An 18548-nucleotide genomic window follows, 5' to 3' on the forward strand; every position below is an offset into this window, starting at 1 on the left:
CCTGCACTTGAAGCCTGGGACTGTGAGCGTACCGGAAAACTGTCACTTTCAATCCATGCAACAAATTCCTTCTATTATTTTCACATTCCCTGAGTAAACACTACAAACTGTAGGTACACAGGCAACGACTAAATATAATTAGCTGCGGTCGAACAATTGGGCTGTTAGAGATGTCTCTATGATGACATTAAGGAAGTAACTCCAGTGCTTTCTAGCAGAACACAATGTTCCAGGCAGACATTGTTTATAGTTAGATTTATAGTTACACTTTACTACTTTGTATATGGCTGTTAAATCACTAACAGATTGGAAAGCACTACCTGCTCGAGGATTTGAGGAATTTAAAAAGCAGGACAAAGGTCCCATTTGAAATCGTTATGTATCCCTTCGTTTTGTGACCAAACTATCAAACTATGACTTGAATGTTGCAAATAATAGCCAGCCACTCTTCTCACCATCTGAAATTGTTTTGGAATTTCAACTTTATTGGACAACAGGGTGAAAAGTCAGGGACATGCAACAGAAGTTGTGAGCATACATGACATTACTGAAACTATAAGGTTTTCTGTATATTGTTGTGTTAGAAAATAACAGGTCATCTCCAACGTCTCCACACACATCCCCAAATGCCTAATTTACAACAAAAATAATTGAAGTCCACACATTGTGAACTTCCTTGGGCATATATGACATGTAAGAGCTGGTCAAAGTTTAATAAGTCTGTAACATGCATGGTATACGCCAATTGTTGCTATTGTTCAAAGTTCATACTTTTCCATGTAAGCTTTTTTTGTGAGGCTTCTCGGGGTACAGCCGCTTTGAAAAGTCAATCCACCTGTTGAGGTATCAAGGAGAGTTGATACAGTACACATGAATTTACTTTAAAGGGGAACATGAAAATGTGATTGTCCTGCTCTGGCAGTACATCCACACAAGGATGTTATGAGTTATACTGCCCTCTGGTGCTGAAGGATCTCTTGTTTTTCGGTCTCACAGACCTTTGTGCTGCTTGACAGCCTTTGATGCATTTTCAACTGTTAACTTTCAACAGACACTATTTTCCCAGTTGGAAATATATGTTACAAAGCATAGATTAGCCAAAAGTAATACAACTTTCCCCATGGACAAATGCCTACAGGCAGATACCTAACACTTGGTTTTGACACTGAAATTGAAATGTGCTATTCAAGTAAGTGAGATGATATATAAAACTTTTTTTTAATGTGATCCCAGCTTCTGTCTGGTTGATCGAGTAATCAGATCCAGCAACTCATTTTAACGAGTGGTTCCAATAAAAATTATTAAAGAAGAGACTGGGACAGCCGATCCATGAACAGATTTCACATTCAGGCCTTGACATTTTATTTTAACAAAAAGTCTCCCATGTCCAGAAAAAGGAGAACCTGTATCTGTTCATGCCATCTGTAAAAACAGCGACAGCATGTCCGATGACCACTCTGAACATGTATAAAATGCATTACATTGTAATGCTATAACTTTGTAATGATTTCAAAGACAAATCCTCATCATCCCCATATCCCTCCGGTTGCTGTCCAATGAATTCCCACTAACTATCAGAGCTGCTTCAGGGTGCAGTCACACTGAACTTTGATTCTGCCTATGCGGGCGGATTCTGTCAATGCTTGTCAATGGGAACGGAGCAGTTTGTTGCCATTCGAGGATTTCAGGAACAAAAAAACGATCCGTTCCCATTGAAAAGCATTAGCAGAATCCACCCGCATAGGCAGAATTAAAGTTTGGTGTGACCGCACCCTTAGGAGGTGTCATGTAGATGGCATAAACACGTCAGCTCCTTTTATTAGACTTGGGAGAGCCTTTTTCACAAGAATAGACTGGCCAAGATTAGCGGAATTACCTACAGTCCCTTCTGGTTATCGTCCCAGTGATCCTTATTCATTGCCACCTGGCTCAAAATATTTACTCAAATATTTTGTGACTTCATAAAATAATCTGCATTGTGAATGGAAATGTTCAAGTTTGCCTCTTGGCAGACTAGGTAATTGCTTTGATGGATCTGGAAAATAACCTGTACTTTCTCAAAAATACTAACTGCACCGTTTCTGATCAGGGAAATTATATTAAATATTGTTTTTGGCTGCTATCTTTTGCCATTAGGATAAATAATAACACTGCTAATTCTACAAAAGGAGCGAACAACTTGTTTTAAAGACTTTGCATAGAGCACACTGCGCAGCCTCTCAACACAAATGTTTGTGAGCACTTTTACAAACTGTCATTTATCACAACAATAAAACAAGAAGAAATATCCATCATTGCTTTCTTAAGGTGACATTGGGGTAGAGCTGGGTAATATGGACAAGATCAAAATGTACAATATTTTTGAACAAATGCCTTGATATTGATATTGTGACAATATTGTAATTTGACAATATCAATTTTGTTTTTAGTTTTTCAAATAGGTTCAAAAATAGCAATAATAGCAGATCTACGAGCTCACAATGGGTCACATCATGACACATTGTGAGCTTGTAAATCTGCTATTTTCAACCATTTTTGACAATGTTTTAAAGTTTAAAATAAGGCTCAAGTCATTAAAACCAGTAAAAGACTATAGCTTTGCCATATCATGATATTGCGATATCCCAAATCCTAGACTATATCTAGTATAGTCTCATATCACAATATCGATATCATATTGCCCAGCCCCACATTGGGGCCATTAGACACCAGCCTGAGCTCGCTCAACTGGAGTACAATAAGTTCACCGTCTGTAAAATGTTGCTACCTGACGTACCATTGTGCATGTGTGACCATGTACCACCTTGGGCCAATCTCAGCTGTACGTGTGAATGACCCTGTGCCTTTTCAGGTGGTGCAAAAGGATGAAGCTCTTCCCGCACTGGCCGCAGCTGTAGGGCCTCTCCCCGCTGTGGGTGCGCAGGTGGACCCCCAGGCTGCTCTGCTGCGAGAACCTCTTCCCGCACTGGCCGCAGCAGTAGGGCTTCTCGCCCGTGTGTGTCCGGTAGTGTATGCGCAGGTGGGAGGAACACTGGAAGCTCTTGCCACAGATGGTGCACACGAACGCCCTCTTCCGCTTGTGACTCTGCTGGTGGAGCTTCAGGTGGTGCAGGCGATTAAAGGCCTTGCCGCAGTGTGTGCACATGTAGCCCCTCGACGGCCCCGAGCCCATTCTGTGCGGGAGGTGGAGGTTGCCCGATCTGAAGGTGCTGTGCGGCTGACTATCGAGCGGTCGGTCTGTGATAGCGGTATAATCCCTCTCTGAGTTTTCACTCGGCTGCCCTGAGTTGATATTCCTCTGGGAAAACAGCTGCTCGCTCTGGCCATCTTGCTCGGAATAAGTAGCCTGGGGTCTGGGCAAAAATGAGGACGGCTGTGGCTGTGGATTATCCTTGTCATATTCTGCGTTGTAGCTTCCATTACACGCCGTCTCCGCTGAGGCTTGAGGGCCACCGTTCGACTTGTTAGTGGCACCGACATTCTGTGTATATGAATGGTCACTGAATCCTTTGGAATACTCCTCCACTATGCTGGAAAAATCTGGAAACCCCGCATCGATGTCATTCCCTTCTATAATGGATGACCAAAGCTGATTGTCTCTTTCCTCTACGGCGAACACGGCGGGAAGCTGATTCTGCTTCCCGGCACTTTGTTGACACCGGTTTTGATTGAATCCCAACGGATCCTCCTCCTGCTTTTCTGTTTTGACCGTGAACTGGAGTGCACTAGTAGGCCGATCTCGATGCAGGGCGGAACTATGTGAATCGTGAAATTTATTTGGAGTCGTCCGATTGGACACCTCCATGTGGCTCAAATGACGGTCCTTTTCCAAAAAAATTCTCTCAGTCGAAGTGCTGTTGTATTGTACGCTATTACCTGGAGAAAAAAAAACACATTAATGTCACTTTGTGTGGCTTTGACTACTAGGCCCGTCACAATTATTACATAATCGTCAAATTTGCAATTATTTGAGATAATTGTTTGTTTGTTTTTTTGCATAATCGTTTCCATGCTGAAATTTTTTCATTTAGTTTCAAACATTTTCAAAAGGTAGTGGAAATAGCCGATCTATAAGCTCACAACGCATCACGTTGTGATGCGTTGTGAGCTTGTAGATCGGCTATTTTCCACTATTAATGTTTTTTATAAATCAAGTATAAAGTTATTAAATATGCCAGTCATTTCTTTGTATATTTAGGTTATTTGTCATATCTGCCCTGTGTAACTTCAACAGCTAAAAGCCAACCAGAAATGTAATTTTTGTTGTGTGACAATGAATTGTCAAGTAAAATGTCATAATCGTGACAGCGCTATTACTACAGTTTGAATTGTTTTGCACTAGAGTTGTTCTGATACCAGTATCGGAAAAGTATGCCAGTCTATGCCGATCTGATACTTGACAATTATTTTGTATTTTGAATTATGTTTTATCCTCTTACTGTACTATTTACATTATTATTTTTACTAACTCGTAGCTGCACTTTAACAATTATTAATGGCATTTTTTATTATTCCTAGATCAGTGGTTCTCAAACCTTTTAATTTCAAGGACCCCCACAATTCTGAGAGTGTACAAATGGGACAAAAATGGACATTTGGACCGTACAGGTCCATTTGGTTCCATCTGTACACACTCAAAGAGTTACAGACCTGTAAGGGTCCATTTGGAACCCCCTCAAGGAGCCCTGAGAGTCCCTGGACCACACTTTGAGAACCACTGTCCTAGTTTTTTTGTTATTACACATTGGTATCGTAATAGGGAAGGAAAGATTTGTATCTGTACATCACTATTTTGCACCAGTTCAAACTCACCTACTGGCTCTACAGGACTACTGGTCCACAGCGCCTCATCTGGACTCTCCTCCTTAATTGTGAACTGTGCGGTGGGATCTTCAATCTCACTCAACTACACAGAGAGAAAGACAAGTTCAACATTATAATGTATGCTCCATGACCATGAAAATGAAAAATGAAAATACCTTTAAAAAAAAATCTAAATACCTTTAAATCTCCAGCAGGCTCTGGACAACTGGTCCCCACATCAGCATCTCTTTCTATGTAGTCCTCTGGGAAGAAAACAAAGTATTGATTCAGAGCAAAGCAATTCAGGAGAGTCACACTAAACTATAAGTTACAATCTAAAATTGTGTATATATATATATATATATATATATATATATATATATATATATATATATATATATATATATATAATGTGTGTGTGTGTGTGTGTGTGTGTGTGTGTGTGTGTGTGTGTGTGTGTGTGTGTGTGTGTGTGTGTGTGTGTGTGTGTGTGTGTGTGTGTGTGTGTGTATTTTTTTTTTTAATATATAAATATATTTATTGCAGGTCAAACAACCCAAATACTCTGAGTATCTCACACCATAAAACATCATCATTATGTACACCTCACAGGTCTTGCCTTTGGCTTTCATCATGACACTTTTTTTGTTATGTAAATGATTGGTATAATTATGCAAATACCATGTTACACTCAAAATAAAGAGCTGTATTTATAGCCACTATATTCTCGACTGGCTGTGTTGATGAGGCACTGGCCACTTACCCAGTCCACGATGCATCTGCGTGTTATTCACCTTCTGCATCATTAACAGTTTCTTCCTCAGCATGTCGTTCTCGGTCTGTTTCCTAGAGATCTCCAGATGTTTCCTAGAGATCTCCAGATGTAAATATGCGCATTTGTCATCGACTAGTTTGGAGATTTCAGCCACAGCTGTTTTCACCATAACCTCCATAATGGAGCTTAATTGCGTCTGAAAGGGAATGCACGTGGCCATTTCTTTTTTTTTTTACTTTGCTGATTCCTATTCTGGGGGTAAACTAGGCTATTTTAGTCATAATTTGCAATAAATTGCAGGGAGCATAAAAACGACAACAAATAATGCATCCGTGTTTTGTTTCATAGGGTTTGTTTCCTGCCGGAACCTTTTCTTCCATGTGGCGGAGTGATCTACCGTAATTACTACAATATAGACCCCCAGGTCGATCCATCCAAGGCCGCGTTTCAAATGGGATGGATGGATGCAAGAAGTCCTCTGTTCTTCTTGTTCTTCTTCTTCCATCTACTCGTCATCATTACTGTCACTAGGTCGTCTTCTCATGCAAAAACAAGATGACAGCAGAGAAGCCTTGTATGTCCCCAAAGTTTGTGTGCTTGCAAAGCCGGGTGACCATAGAGTTGTCAAATATATCTAGAGAACGGACGGCCCCGCCCCCACCTAATCATTTCAATGAAAGTTGTTCACATGCGCATAAAGCACCTGGCTGGAAGTACCTCTATTTTCTGGACTGGCTCCGCCTCCAATTGTGGAGCCAATGGAGCAGGCGCACTAGCATTTCAGACGGTGGAAACATGCGCAGTAGCGTCCCACATGTGAAAGTCCTGCAATACCAGATTTATCCACCAGGCTTCTGAGGCTTCAACCATTCTCCGCGGTTCTGGGGGCTTGGTGGTGACGCAAGGTTAGAGGTTACCATTACCAAAGTTACAATGCACTGCAAACAGTTGACAGTTAATAATAAGCCACAAAAAAATAACCTTTTTTTGTCATCTGAATGGAGCCTAAATGTTCGAAACTTCAAACACGTTCAATTTCAGTTTTCACGTTGACTTATTAAAGATCCTATAAATTCATCAGTTGGACATTATTTCAGCCTGGGTTCGCTACAGTAGGATACATACAAAATGTTCACAGCAAATGCATAGGTATTATTCTGTAACTCCTACCAGAAGACATAATTATAATAGAGCATCGTTTTTATTAATGTACCTATACTGCCACCTTCTGGCTGGACTTTAAACTGTAAGTAGTCCAGGAGTCAGGCCTCAGGAGAGGATGGGGATGAATGAACTCAAGTGATGTGGAGTTGGCCTGTTTTCAATCAGCAGAATGCTACTCTGTAGAAGCTACCTTTTAATATCTTTGGCAGGTACGATAATGGGAAACCCGCCCCGCAAGACACCTTTTGAACAACAGTCCACCGCTCAGCAGGCCAACACGATTTTGTGTGACCCCTCCCATGTGTACTCTGAACTCTATGTGCTGTTGAACTCTGGTAGAAGGTACAGGGTCCCTCTGTGTAAGCACAATAGATACAGGCATTCATTTGTTCCTCTATCAGTTAAACTTATTAATGGAATCCCCCTTGAGATCAGACAGAAAGACAGGAGGCTCTGAGATAGTTTCACAGGCTCTAATAATATCCTGTAATGTCATGCGTGATTTATGTATCGTCTGTAACCGATTGAGGTTTACCTGAAATGGGTATAAATGACTGTGACTAGTACCTCAACTTGAGTGTTTGCACGACACGTGTTACTGGAGTAGTCTTCACATCACCGTCCTCCACTTTAAAATTGTAATACATTACACTTAAAACAGTAATATGATTTTAGGGAATATGAAACAAACACTTGATGTTAGATTTTGTCCCTTGTAAAGTAGGAAGCAGGGAATGATTGTGATTGGTCATTCGACGAAGAAATGTAAACCTTGCTGGTAATCGTTTTCTATCAAGCAGTAAGAGTTGTGGCACAACATCATGAGTACAATTTGATATTAAGCTATTAAAATGTATAGTATAGCAGCAGCACACTGTGATGTTAGCTATGTACCATGGCTGGACAAGAGGATAATTCAGATATCCATTACAACACTACACCAGGTGATTTCACTAAAATACTACACATGGGAGGCATTGGTGTAGTGTTGGGCTGTAATGAAAACCAGATTACACTGTCCTCCATGGTGCATGTCTGAATACCACTAACCCCTACATACTTCAGTTGACCGGAGTCCAGCAGGGGTCTATACTAGACCCCCTTCTTTCTTTTTCTTCTTCTCTACATCAAATCTATTCGCCAAAAATAGGCAAGCTACAAGCTCACAACATGTGGCGTTATGAGCTTGTAGATCTATAGTCACCAAATGTCAAAACACACCTCACAATGCCAAGAATATCTTTAAAATGTATTTGAAATGGTAAAACTGAATTGAAAGAAGAATCAAAACCTCTCGTAACTAAGCAGCCAAACTGACACTCGTACATCATATGTTAATGCCCCCCACACCCCTCCTGTCTACAAATGTGTTACTCTTGCTGAGGGTAGCATATTATATGGTCCCCAAAATAGAATTAGCTGGTGCTAAAATTAGTGTCTCAGTAATTTATAGCACAGTAGAGCACTTTAGAGTTAAGGGTTCCTTTACTACCAATAGCTCACCCATGCTAAAAATGTATACTCATGGTGCTTTGGACAACAATACCCACCCAAAAAACATAATGTCGGCCAACAGGTGTTCTATGTATTGGTGAAGGGTAAAGGAATCCTACCCATTTGGAAGACTATAATAATGACCACACATCTTATTCAAGAGACTGGTGCAGTATGAAGGGTTCCAGAAATAACGCTAAGAACAACCAATATTCAGTTTGTTCTTGCTGGGTGGCTTTTGTCCCCCTCCTCAGCGATACACCTTAATGTAGTCTCCCTGAGGAAGATGACATGAGCCAAATAACCTTTATTTGAATTACAATAAAGCTAAATAAAATGATTGGGATGAATGAATAAAAATGATAAGGATAAGATGTCCTGTTTACAGGCTTCTCATAATTAATCAGAAAGAATTGTTTGACACGCCCAGGATGAACTTTACCACAGCTGAAACTGTGTACCGTCATTCCAGCATATGTGTTCAAGCTACTGAAATCATAACTATGATCGTCTAGGTAAAATTGAAAATATACCATACAAGCCTAATTATTTTCTAACTCCATACTGCACCAAGTCTACAAATCATGTTTTCATCAGTTGGCCTAACCTTGACCAGATCATTATGGTTACTTCCCCTCTAGATTTAAAAAAAAAAGTGAGAGTTCTCACTATTTGAGGCTGAAAAAGCATGCAGCCTGCTTTATGCACTCTGAAAAACATTTTAAAGAGTGATGGGAAATAATGTGTAATTATTCTGTAATTAATCTGTAAATATTCATAACATATTAATTGAAAATATCAGTATGTAATTTTTTTTATTACAAGTTCAGCATCTAAGGCAGCAAAGTTGGCGAAAGTGTAAATGAAGACATAAATATTCTGACCCTCGAAAGTAATCGGGAGGAGAGTTTACATCAGTGGTCGTCAAAGTGGGGGTCAGGGATCCTCAGGGTTCCTTGAGGGGGTTCCAAATGGACCCTTACAGGTCTGTAACCGAGTGTAAGTTATGGTGGTGCTTGAAATGAAAAAGTTTGAGAACCACTGGTTTACATGACACATGTTCATCTGCTGAACAGATTATAAAAGGTTTACCACCCCTTTCAAAAGGAATGATTTCATCTCGTAAAGGGCCAGTTAATTCAGATGGCGGTGGTCAAATGAGCCATCTTTATCCTGATTAGGCCATTATTCATAATAATAATAAAAGGCTATGTGTAAACACTGTTAATAGTCTGTTCAGTTCGTGGGGAGAACTTGCTTGTTTTGACACAATAGCATATAGGCTCTGTGCATAACTGTAGTCCCAGGTTTCCAGCAGGTTGGCATGCCCATTTCCTGCTCATTTTCCCATAGATTCGTTCGATTGGCTCAGCAGCATATTTGAACCGGAAACACATGACACACTTCACATGTGTTTCTGGGTCACGGCTGCACTGTGATGCCAAGAACTTAAGAACCGCCGTCTCTTGGTCTGGAACCTCTTAGGCTATGAAGAGCTGATTGCCACCTTCTGGAAACCTGGGACTACTACAGTTATTCACAGAGCCTTTTCCCATTTCATTGGTAGGACATAAAAAAAAACAATTACAAATTCAATAACCTGTAGCATTACATTCTTTTAAGAGTTTTTGTAAGAATGTTGTACATGCTGCTATTGTTGGATAGTTGATTTGAAAGGGTTTCTGATCCAAACTATTCAACAGAATCCCCAGAGACTCTGGTTTAGCCACATCGAGAATCTTTACATTAAGAAATGTATTTTTGGAACACAATGCACCATTTGTTAACATGAACATATTTCCAATTCCAGAACAAAAAAAACAAAAATGTCTAAAACTTATTCTTCCATGATAGGAACCATGTTAATTACATAGTAAGCCAAAAACATACATGTACCTCCCCTAAAGATGAAATTCTGGATCCCCAAATGATTTACACGGTATCAAATATGTCTCAGCAAAAATGCTACCAGACGGTTTCCAAGAACAAAGTAGCAATTGGATGAAATCAATAATCATCAGCATCAATTCCATCTTAATGTTTCACAAGGGTTGAGCTGTGCATAAAAAAAAAACTCAAGTCCTCAATTTGTCTTCTTCCCTGCTCTGGCAGTCAGTGGAAAAATACATACAAAGGAGGACTCACACAGATAGAAAAAAAAAACTGAGTCTGATTTTAAATATTACTTTGAGACATTGCAGGGTTGTAGAGACCAAAGTGCTAATGTTTCAATCCATGTTGGACTTTGTCTTTCCTCAGTGCTAAATGAGACATGCCTGTATGTTCCTACAGGTGCACACAGTCAATAACCTCTAGAGCTTCTTCCAACAGACATGAAGCCAGCAGATCAACACATTAAACACACATAGAAGAATACATCCTTACATTAACACATTCTCATACTGATATACATACAATGTTGGCTTTTACACTGAAAATGGGACAATGTACAAGCATGTGTTCATGTCATCATCAAATGATTCTGTTTGTAAGGTCTGAGCTGCTGGCAATTGGGAGCAGTGTAAAAGTCAACATTTGTGTGTATACTGTACTGTATGTCAGTATATGTATGAGAATGTGAGAATGTGTTAATGGTAATGGCATTATATATTATGTGTTTGTAATGTCTTGATCTGCTGGCAATAGAGGGTATGCGCATGCTTAAAGTGAATGGCACATCGAGTGGCAAAGCAAGTGGCCAAGCAACATGCAAAGTGAGTTTAACATTGTTTAATGTTGTTTAATGCAATCAGATATTACTTTTCTGTTTGGATGCATGGGCTGTCAAGGCCAGAAAGTATTTTTTTGACACTCAGTAGGCATTCCTGCATAACTTCCGGGTTTGATGATGATGTCACACACATACCCTCTAGAGGCTCCAGTTGTGTTCAAAGAAGCCATACTGTAGGTCATTGACTAGGTGGACCTGTAGAGTAAATTAAACAGAGTGACTCATCCAACATGTCTCACTTTGCACGGAGGAAAGTCTAACATGGACTGAAACATTTGCAATTTTCTCTGTAAGGTCTAATTTTTTTGTTCTGTGTGCGAGTCCTCCTCTGCTGCATGTAACCATTTCCATCTTGCCATTTTGGTTTGTGGGCGGGAAGAACATGTTATTTGTGAACTTATGGGCTGCACCAAAATTACAGAATCAGGAGGTCAGTCATCATCCCAAATCTCACTTACAGTTTTACACGCAGCTTGTAAAAGGTAATAGGAGTATTACAGTTTGTATTACAGTTTGTTTTCTGTATGAACGTAATGCTGGTCTAGATTGAGGTCAAAGATGGGCTAACATCCATGAGTGTTGTTGGGATGAGGGACTAAATAGGACTGCTCAGTGACCTACATATTCGTAGAAAATAACACATGACAAAACCTAATTGCTATACAAAGCAGAAAGCACCTTAATTAGAGTACTGTCAAAGTAATGCTGTGATGACGCATCGGTCTTTAAAGGTATAAATAGCCACACAAAGATACACATTTCATTTGTATAATACAATTGCAGACATTATTGTAGTCTCTTATAAAAATCCACTGTCATGAAATTTGGTAATGTTTCTCACAGGAAAAAAAGATCATAGGAGACCCAGGATATTTACTACCTATTTACAAATATCTTCTATCATCGGGTACAGAATACAGTTGGCATTCAATCCTTCACTGTATGCATACATACGTACACAGTATATAGTTAGGCATTTTGTCTTTACTGTACCCAGTAAAGTGAGGGCACAGGAGGAGGAATGACATTTAGGTCCTGAGCTGGGAATCAAAGTTCAATCTCAGGATGCAATGCCACGTGACTGGCATAAGTACAGTAATCACACGCCAGTGGCCACGTAGTTCTCATTCAAAGTGACATCGCTTTGAAATGGACTTAAAGTGGCAGTATACCATCACTTTATCGACCCGTCCCGTCCTGTCTATCCACCAGCATCCACGTGAAGAACCCACATCTGCCTAGCCGGTGTGCAGTTTGAGGTGCAGTTTGAGGATACTCATCTGGGGGAAAGTCTTACCGCATATCTCACAGGTGAACGGGGTGTCACCAGCGTGTGTGCACTGGTGTCTCTCAAAATAGCTGAAATTCTCAAAGCTCTTCCCACAAGTTGAGCATATAAAGCTATTTTGTTTGGTGTTTTCTACAGTGCAACCTTCCACAAGCGTTCCTTGGAATTCAAACACACTGCCCTCTTGAGTATTGTTAGTGATGGCGCCATAGTCATTCACCGTCATCTCCTCTGAAATTGGCTGGCTTTGCAGGTCGAGTGACATTGTCAAATCCACATGCCTAGACTGCATGCTCATGGCCGCATACTGACCATTGTGAATCATCTCCAGCTTCTCTTTATCCTCTACAAAGGACATTTCCTTATTAGGTGATCCATATCCCCGATGGTTGTTCAATGTCCCGTCAACCGGAGAACCGAGGTGATATTTCATGTCGCGTGAAAGTGTATTGGCAGTATGTGCAGTGGAATTAGAACAGCCAGGAAGCGGAGAAGGAGTATCGCTGTTCTTCTCTAGCCTAGAGCTCCACATCTGGCCTTGGGTGGCTATTTCCATCGCATGTTGTTCATCCCCTGTGTGGTTAAGAATTTGAAATGCCTCTTCTGACTCAACCTTTATGATTAAATCCTGCTCACCGCCCCCGTCGTTGTATTTGGCGGCAGGCTGCTGCTCCTCTCCAGGTGACGGCCCCGTCTTCAGTTCTGCCGGGTTGTCCGGCAGCTGGATGGCGAGTGTGTTCCTGTACGCCAGGTGATTTGCTTCTAGCACGTCCAGGCTTTCCCCTTGAAAACAAATAGGATTTTAAAATAACAATGAGTAATTGCTAGGTTAAAAGGTACATAATCCTTCGTCACACAACAACTTATTCTGTAAGTCAATGTTGGCTAAACATCACTGCATGATTAATAAGTCATTTGAATTTAATTACCAACACTAACAACTTTGATAAAAGAATGTGCAATGATATTTGGTGAGTTGAATTACCTATCCTGAGATAATTTTCATACCTTATTGAAATGAACGGAATCCAATTGCTTCCTTGAAAATTAAACAAAACAGGGTATGCACTCTACTGTATCTAAGTATCTATAATCTGCATTACTGACCACTTGGACCATGGGCTCGATGATAAGACTAATAAACACTGATAGTGATAATAATAAATCATTATGCAATTAAAAAGTAAACAAAGATTTGTATCTATTTTGAGGACAAAACATTACTCAGTTTATTTTGTGATAGTTTAATTGGTGTTGATGTCACTATCTCCCAAAAGAAATCACATATAACCACAATATTCCTTACCAGTTCTGTGCGTCTTCATGTGGCCCTTGAGGCTACTTTTCTGATTGAAACACCTGCCGCAGATCTGGCAGCCGTACGGCTTCTCTCCGGTGTGAATGCGTAAATGCCTTTCGAGATGGCCAACGCGCTCGAAGATCTTGCCACAGTACGTGCAGGGGAAGCACTTCTTTGGTTTGACCACCTGAAACGACCTGATCCTCCGCTCGTGCTCGTGGTGGTTGTTCAGCGAGGAGCCTGCCATGCTGTGCAAGCTGGAGTGCACTGTGCCATCCCTGGATATCATGACCGCGTCGGACGACCCATACTGCGGTGGCGAGATCATATCTTCTTGGAGGTCCCCATACGGTTTCCCTGGGAAGGAAAACGCAGGTCTGCTGCACGAAGGCTCAACTGGTGCAGGAGGAAGTAAGGGAGCGATTACGGGGAAGGCCGGTGGGTTCTGCACTGAAGCACTGTGGTATTCTGTGCCGCTCATCTCTTGTCTGTTTGGAACGTGTAGCCTGGACATCCATTGGTGATTGTTTCTCTCGTATCCCGTGAAGTCCTCACTTGCATGATTTGCTAGAGCATCAGCAGCTTGCTCGTTTCCTGCATGGTAGGGCGTCGTTTGGGCCTCATCCACCTCATCTGGCTCAACCTTCACCTGAATACTAGGCGTCGGCGGAACTTTCTCCTCTTGTGGTAGACAGTCTTCAACTTCTTTCTTATCTTCTTCAGTGTTGTGTTGTTGGGTATCTGCACAATTAGTCTCTTCAGGAACTTGTTCGGCAATTTGCATGACAATAGGAGCTGCCTGAATACCTGTTAATGTAATAAACAGATACCATTATGTTACCAAACGCATCAGAAAAGTCAAATGCAAAATGATTTGAATTTGCAAACTTGAATTCAACCAGTATGTGTGTGTTATATATATATATAAATAATATGGAGGGGGGGCATTAAGGCCCTTGTCCTGCTTACACACTGGTCTGAAGACGGCAGCTGTCGTTGGTGCTCTTACCAGATCTCACACCCCATCCCCCACTCCCAAGCCAAGTTTCACACAAACCACAGTCTTTCCCTGCTTCCCACTGCAACCTCAAGGAATGTCACAGTCAGACGTTTTCAACTGTGAAATTAAGCAAGACCCCAAAGTAGCACAACTAGGTCCCATGGGGGTTTGAGTCGAGTGGGCGTCTAAGGTTATTGGAGATCATCATTTACTGGTTCAATTTTGATATGAAGTCACAAATCACCAAGCACCTTAAAAGCATGTATTTTACTTATATGTTGTGCATAAGAGGTGCTTTCATTCTGTGCCTAGCCCTGGGCTACACATGAGCATAGACCGGGGCTGGCTTAGCCCATGTTCACACATTTGTGTTTGCCCAAGAGATTATTTCCAGACTGGTCTACGGTTAAGCTTAAGCACCAACCCCCATTCACACTAACCATCTAGTGCTAGCCCTACAACGTCATGGGTTAAATATTTGAATCTGAATCTTTGAAAGAAGTGCATGTGGTTGCAGAGAATCAAATCAAATCAATACAATATCACTTGGTGTATATGGAAAATTATTCATATGGTTTAGGTCCCATGGATCAATATAATAGCATCATGAAGTATCCTTGAGAAATTCACAGGATCCCTACTGTCTCCAGAGGGGCAGCATTTTGTAGGTGACCCTTTAGGTGACCTCGGAGGGAGGAGGGGCAGGCAAAACATGAATTCCTCCCTAAGGACTCAACGGGACAAAAACAAATAATATTGTAGAGGCCAGGAGACGGCCGATTTATCCTTGGTTGCGCATTGTGTCGTGCTACGAAAATAGCTTGATCTTCGAACTCACAACACGTCACAGCGTGAAGCGCTGAGCTTTACCCTGCGGTTTTCGGTTCGTGACACGGGCACGCAACAAAGTATAAATCAGACCTAAGACATCAATGATGCCAGGGACAGATTCTCTGCCAAGTTCATACTCAGATGAGTATGAACAGTTCAGAATTTAACTGACAGACAAAACACATGTAATAGGTGGGGGCTCAGTGTCTGGCTCATGGATAGATACATCCTAGGAAGAAAAAGGTTTGCAGTGATTCAGGATTCAGCACAGGATTCAAATCTGACTTTTTGATAACAGTATATTGTGTGCTTAGCCTGGCGCCCTGACATACTTTATATCTAAGCCAGTGGTTCTAAAACCTTTTAATTTCAAGGAGAAATTAAAAGAGTGTAGAACCCGTGAGGGCCCCTTTGGCTCCATTTGTACTCTCTCAAGAGTTACAGACCTGTTAAGGGTCCATTTGGAACCTCCTCAAGGAACCAAGAGGGTCCCTGGACCCCACTTTGAGAACCAATGTCCTAAGCCTCAATATTTGAGGCTTGTTCACAAACTATTTAGATCAATGTTAAGTGTTTACCCGTCATGTAGACAGATGATAGTTATGTTATTACATTGGATGCCAGGTATGTTGTTTACTTGTGAGGGAATATCACATCACACAAACATAGCTGTACCAGAGATTTCTGTCTGCGCCACTTACATTTCCTGTGAGTCTTCATGTGCTCTTTGAGGCTGCATTTCTGGTTGAAGCGCCTGCCACATGTCTCACAGCGATAAGGTTTCTCGCCCGTATGAATTAACTTGTGTCTTTCAAGGTGGCCGGCACGCTCAAAACACTTTCCACAATAGGGGCAGATTAAGCCTTTCTTCAACATCAATCTGTTCGCGTTTCTCCTGCGCACCATGTTGTACGCGCTACGAAACGGACTGTAACTGAATTGACCACGACTGAATTGGATTTGCTGGAGCGCAGCGGTGGAGCTGCTGCAAGGCGGAGCCAGGCTGGAACTTAGCGCAGACTCTGGCAGACACGGCAGGGAGCTCTGTCCTAAGCTTTTGAAATAATCTGGATCGCTGCTGGGTCCCGGCTCACTGTGCGTTCTGGATCTCCACTGCTCAGTGTCCCTCTCATACATGGTCGGTCCATCTCCCAGGCGCTCAGACTCCCCTCCTGGGGGTTCACTTGCTTTATCACTTCCTTCCACCCCAGGTTCAGACTTCACCTGTACCTCAGGAGTAGACAGGCTGTGTTGTTGATCCTCGTCTATGAGGGTTTTATCAAGCAAGGAGGACCTCTCGTGACAGATGCCACCCTGGTCATCTGCGGAGAATAGCAAAGTTTCACAATTAACCTCCGACACATAACAAACATTTTCGTGTTATTAGTCATGTCATGGCATTCAAAATTTGATAAGCATAACAAGATGGCTCCAGCTCAACGTTATAACTTATAATTTAGGCCAGGGGTCTTCAACAGGGGGTCCTGGACCCCTAGGGGGTCCTCAGAGCTACTATAGCTCTACATATATATATTTGTGTGATGGGATGTTTTTTTTACATTAACCACCTGAACCGTACCATCCCTATACTGAGGGGAACATTAGCCGAAAATAGCAGATCTACAAGCTCACAACGCCTCGCAACGCGGAGCCGATGTGAGCTTGTAGATCGGCTATTTTCGGCAAAGAGGTTTGGTGTAGAGGGAAAAAAGAGCAGACCAAGTACCTAAGGAAGGGTCAGGTTTACGAAGTATTGACGGTTTAAAGGAGTAGTTCACCCAAAACATGACTTATTTTTGTTTTTGTTGCATTTCCAAGGCAATAATTTGATGACCGGCGGAGTCTCTGGTAGTAGGAGACTCAAAGAGTCTCCATTGAGTCTCCTATTGACCGATGACCCGATCATCAAATAATTGGCTCAGGATTGCGACAAAAACTAAAAAATATCCATGAATTCAAGGCTTCATGGGGTGTGTAATTGATAGAAAATAAGCAATTTTTTGAGTAAACTACTTCTTTAAGTGGTTAAATGTCTGACAGTAATTATCATCAGTGTTGTGTTAAGTTCATGTTAATGTGTGTTTTACAAGTCGATTGATTGATTGATTCAATCAATTGTGGTGGGTTCATGTTAATGTGTGTTTTATAAGTCTATGAGTATGAAGCTATCTATGAAATCTATGAAAAAGTTTAATCTGCAACACAATTTCATGTAGTGTGGGGTCCCTGCTTCATCTCTCTCTCATCTAAGGGGTCCTTGGGCTGAACAACGTTCAGAAGACCCCTGATTTAGGCAAGGACGCTGGACTATCACATAACCTGTATAGCAATACAGTAGTAGATCTATAAATAACACTCTCTGGCAATCAATGACAATACACGTCCAACCTACCGTCTCTGCCGTTGCTGTGGTTCTCGGAGCGCATGGACCCCCGGGGGTCCTGAGCCCCCTGGACCTGGGCTGCCCGCAACTCATTGTGAAGCACCTCGATGTTGCTCTTCAGGTTCTTGATCTCGTTGTCCCGTTGGCACATCTCCAGCCTCAACACCACCATGCCGTCGTCAACAACTTTGCCGATTTCGGCCGCGGCGGCTTTGGAGAGAGCATCGATGATGGAGGCGATCTGAGCCCGCACGGCAACGCTGCTCAACATGATGCTGGGAAGAACCCTCATGGAAATCGACCTGGAACTTCGGACATGTAACGCGAGGAAAGACCTCTCCCACACACGCTTGGAAAGAGAAACTTTGTTGCCCTTTCTATCTACTCCATCGATTTAAAACTGTTTTAGTTCGATCACGCACGGCCGCTACAGTTTGTGTCATTTGTGTGTCCGTTGCGCCGCTGGCTGCCTGGCCGCCGCTTACAAAGAATAATAAACAGCCGTTCTCGTTTTACGGACGTGATGACATAAATACCGTAACTACAAGCAAAGCGCGCAACCGCTTCCTTCCTCCTGGTGGTCGTTTGTGTTCTGCTGGCCTAGCGTTCAGTAGTAGGGCTGGGCAATCTTTCAATTAGATTTTACGTTGTATTAGAATACAAGCCCAATAAATCAATAATTAAATAATAAAGCCTAACAAAGAATGAGTCAATAATTGAATATGAATAAATAAAGGTAATATAAATTCTGACTATCTGGGGGGAAAGCTTTCTGCATA

General features: G+C 41.8%; 2 protein-coding genes across 2 annotated transcripts; both read right to left on the minus strand.

The window, feature by feature from the left end:
- Positions 1 to 489: 489 nt before the first annotated feature.
- LOC308093084 (uncharacterized protein) lies at positions 490 to 5912 on the minus strand. Its single transcript, XM_080439293.1, has 4 exons — positions 5567 to 5912; positions 5002 to 5066; positions 4813 to 4906; positions 490 to 3876 (listed from the first exon to the last, which is right to left on the minus strand). Exons 1-4 carry the CDS (start codon positions 5796 to 5798, stop codon positions 2816 to 2818), a joined length of 1452 nt encoding a protein of 483 aa, XP_080295419.1. The 5' UTR covers positions 5799 to 5912; the 3' UTR covers positions 490 to 2815.
- A 3113-nt stretch (positions 5913 to 9025) lies between these two features.
- Positions 9026 to 18234, minus strand: LOC308094097 (uncharacterized protein). Its single transcript, XM_080440556.1, has 4 exons — positions 17779 to 18234; positions 16088 to 16708; positions 13562 to 14362; positions 9026 to 13038 (listed from the first exon to the last, which is right to left on the minus strand). The coding sequence occupies exons 1-4, from the start codon at positions 18059 to 18061 to the stop codon at positions 12206 to 12208; spliced, it is 2538 nt and encodes an 845-aa protein (XP_080296682.1). The 5' UTR covers positions 18062 to 18234; the 3' UTR covers positions 9026 to 12205.
- Positions 18235 to 18548: the final 314 nt, after the last annotated feature.

Source organism: Gymnoscopelus braueri (assembly GCF_963280865.1).
Source record: "Gymnoscopelus braueri genome assembly, chromosome: 10".
In the NCBI taxonomy this organism is placed as follows: Eukaryota; Metazoa; Chordata; class Actinopteri; order Myctophiformes; family Myctophidae; genus Gymnoscopelus; species Gymnoscopelus braueri.

Coding starts and splice junctions, on each gene's coding strand:
- LOC308093084 (XM_080439293.1), bottom strand. CDS start 5,798: ATGGCCACGTGCATTCCCTTTCAGACGCAATTAAGCTCCATTATGGAG. Junction 5,067..5,566: donor GCAGATGCATCGTGGACTGG/GTAAGTGGCCAG, acceptor TTTTCTTCCCAG/AGGACTACATAGAAAGAGAT. Junction 3,877..4,812: donor TAGTCCTGTAGAGCCAGTAG/GTGAGTTTGAAC, acceptor TTTTTTCTCCAG/GTAATAGCGTACAATACAAC.
- LOC308094097 (XM_080440556.1), bottom strand. CDS start 18,061: ATGAGGGTTCTTCCCAGCATCATGTTGAGCAGCGTTGCCGTGCGGGCT. Junction 16,709..17,778: donor CCACAGCAACGGCAGAGACG/GTAGGTTGGACG, acceptor TATTCTCCGCAG/ATGACCAGGGTGGCATCTGT. Junction 14,363..16,087: donor CATGAAGACTCACAGGAAAT/GTAAGTGGCGCA, acceptor TTACATTAACAG/GTATTCAGGCAGCTCCTATT.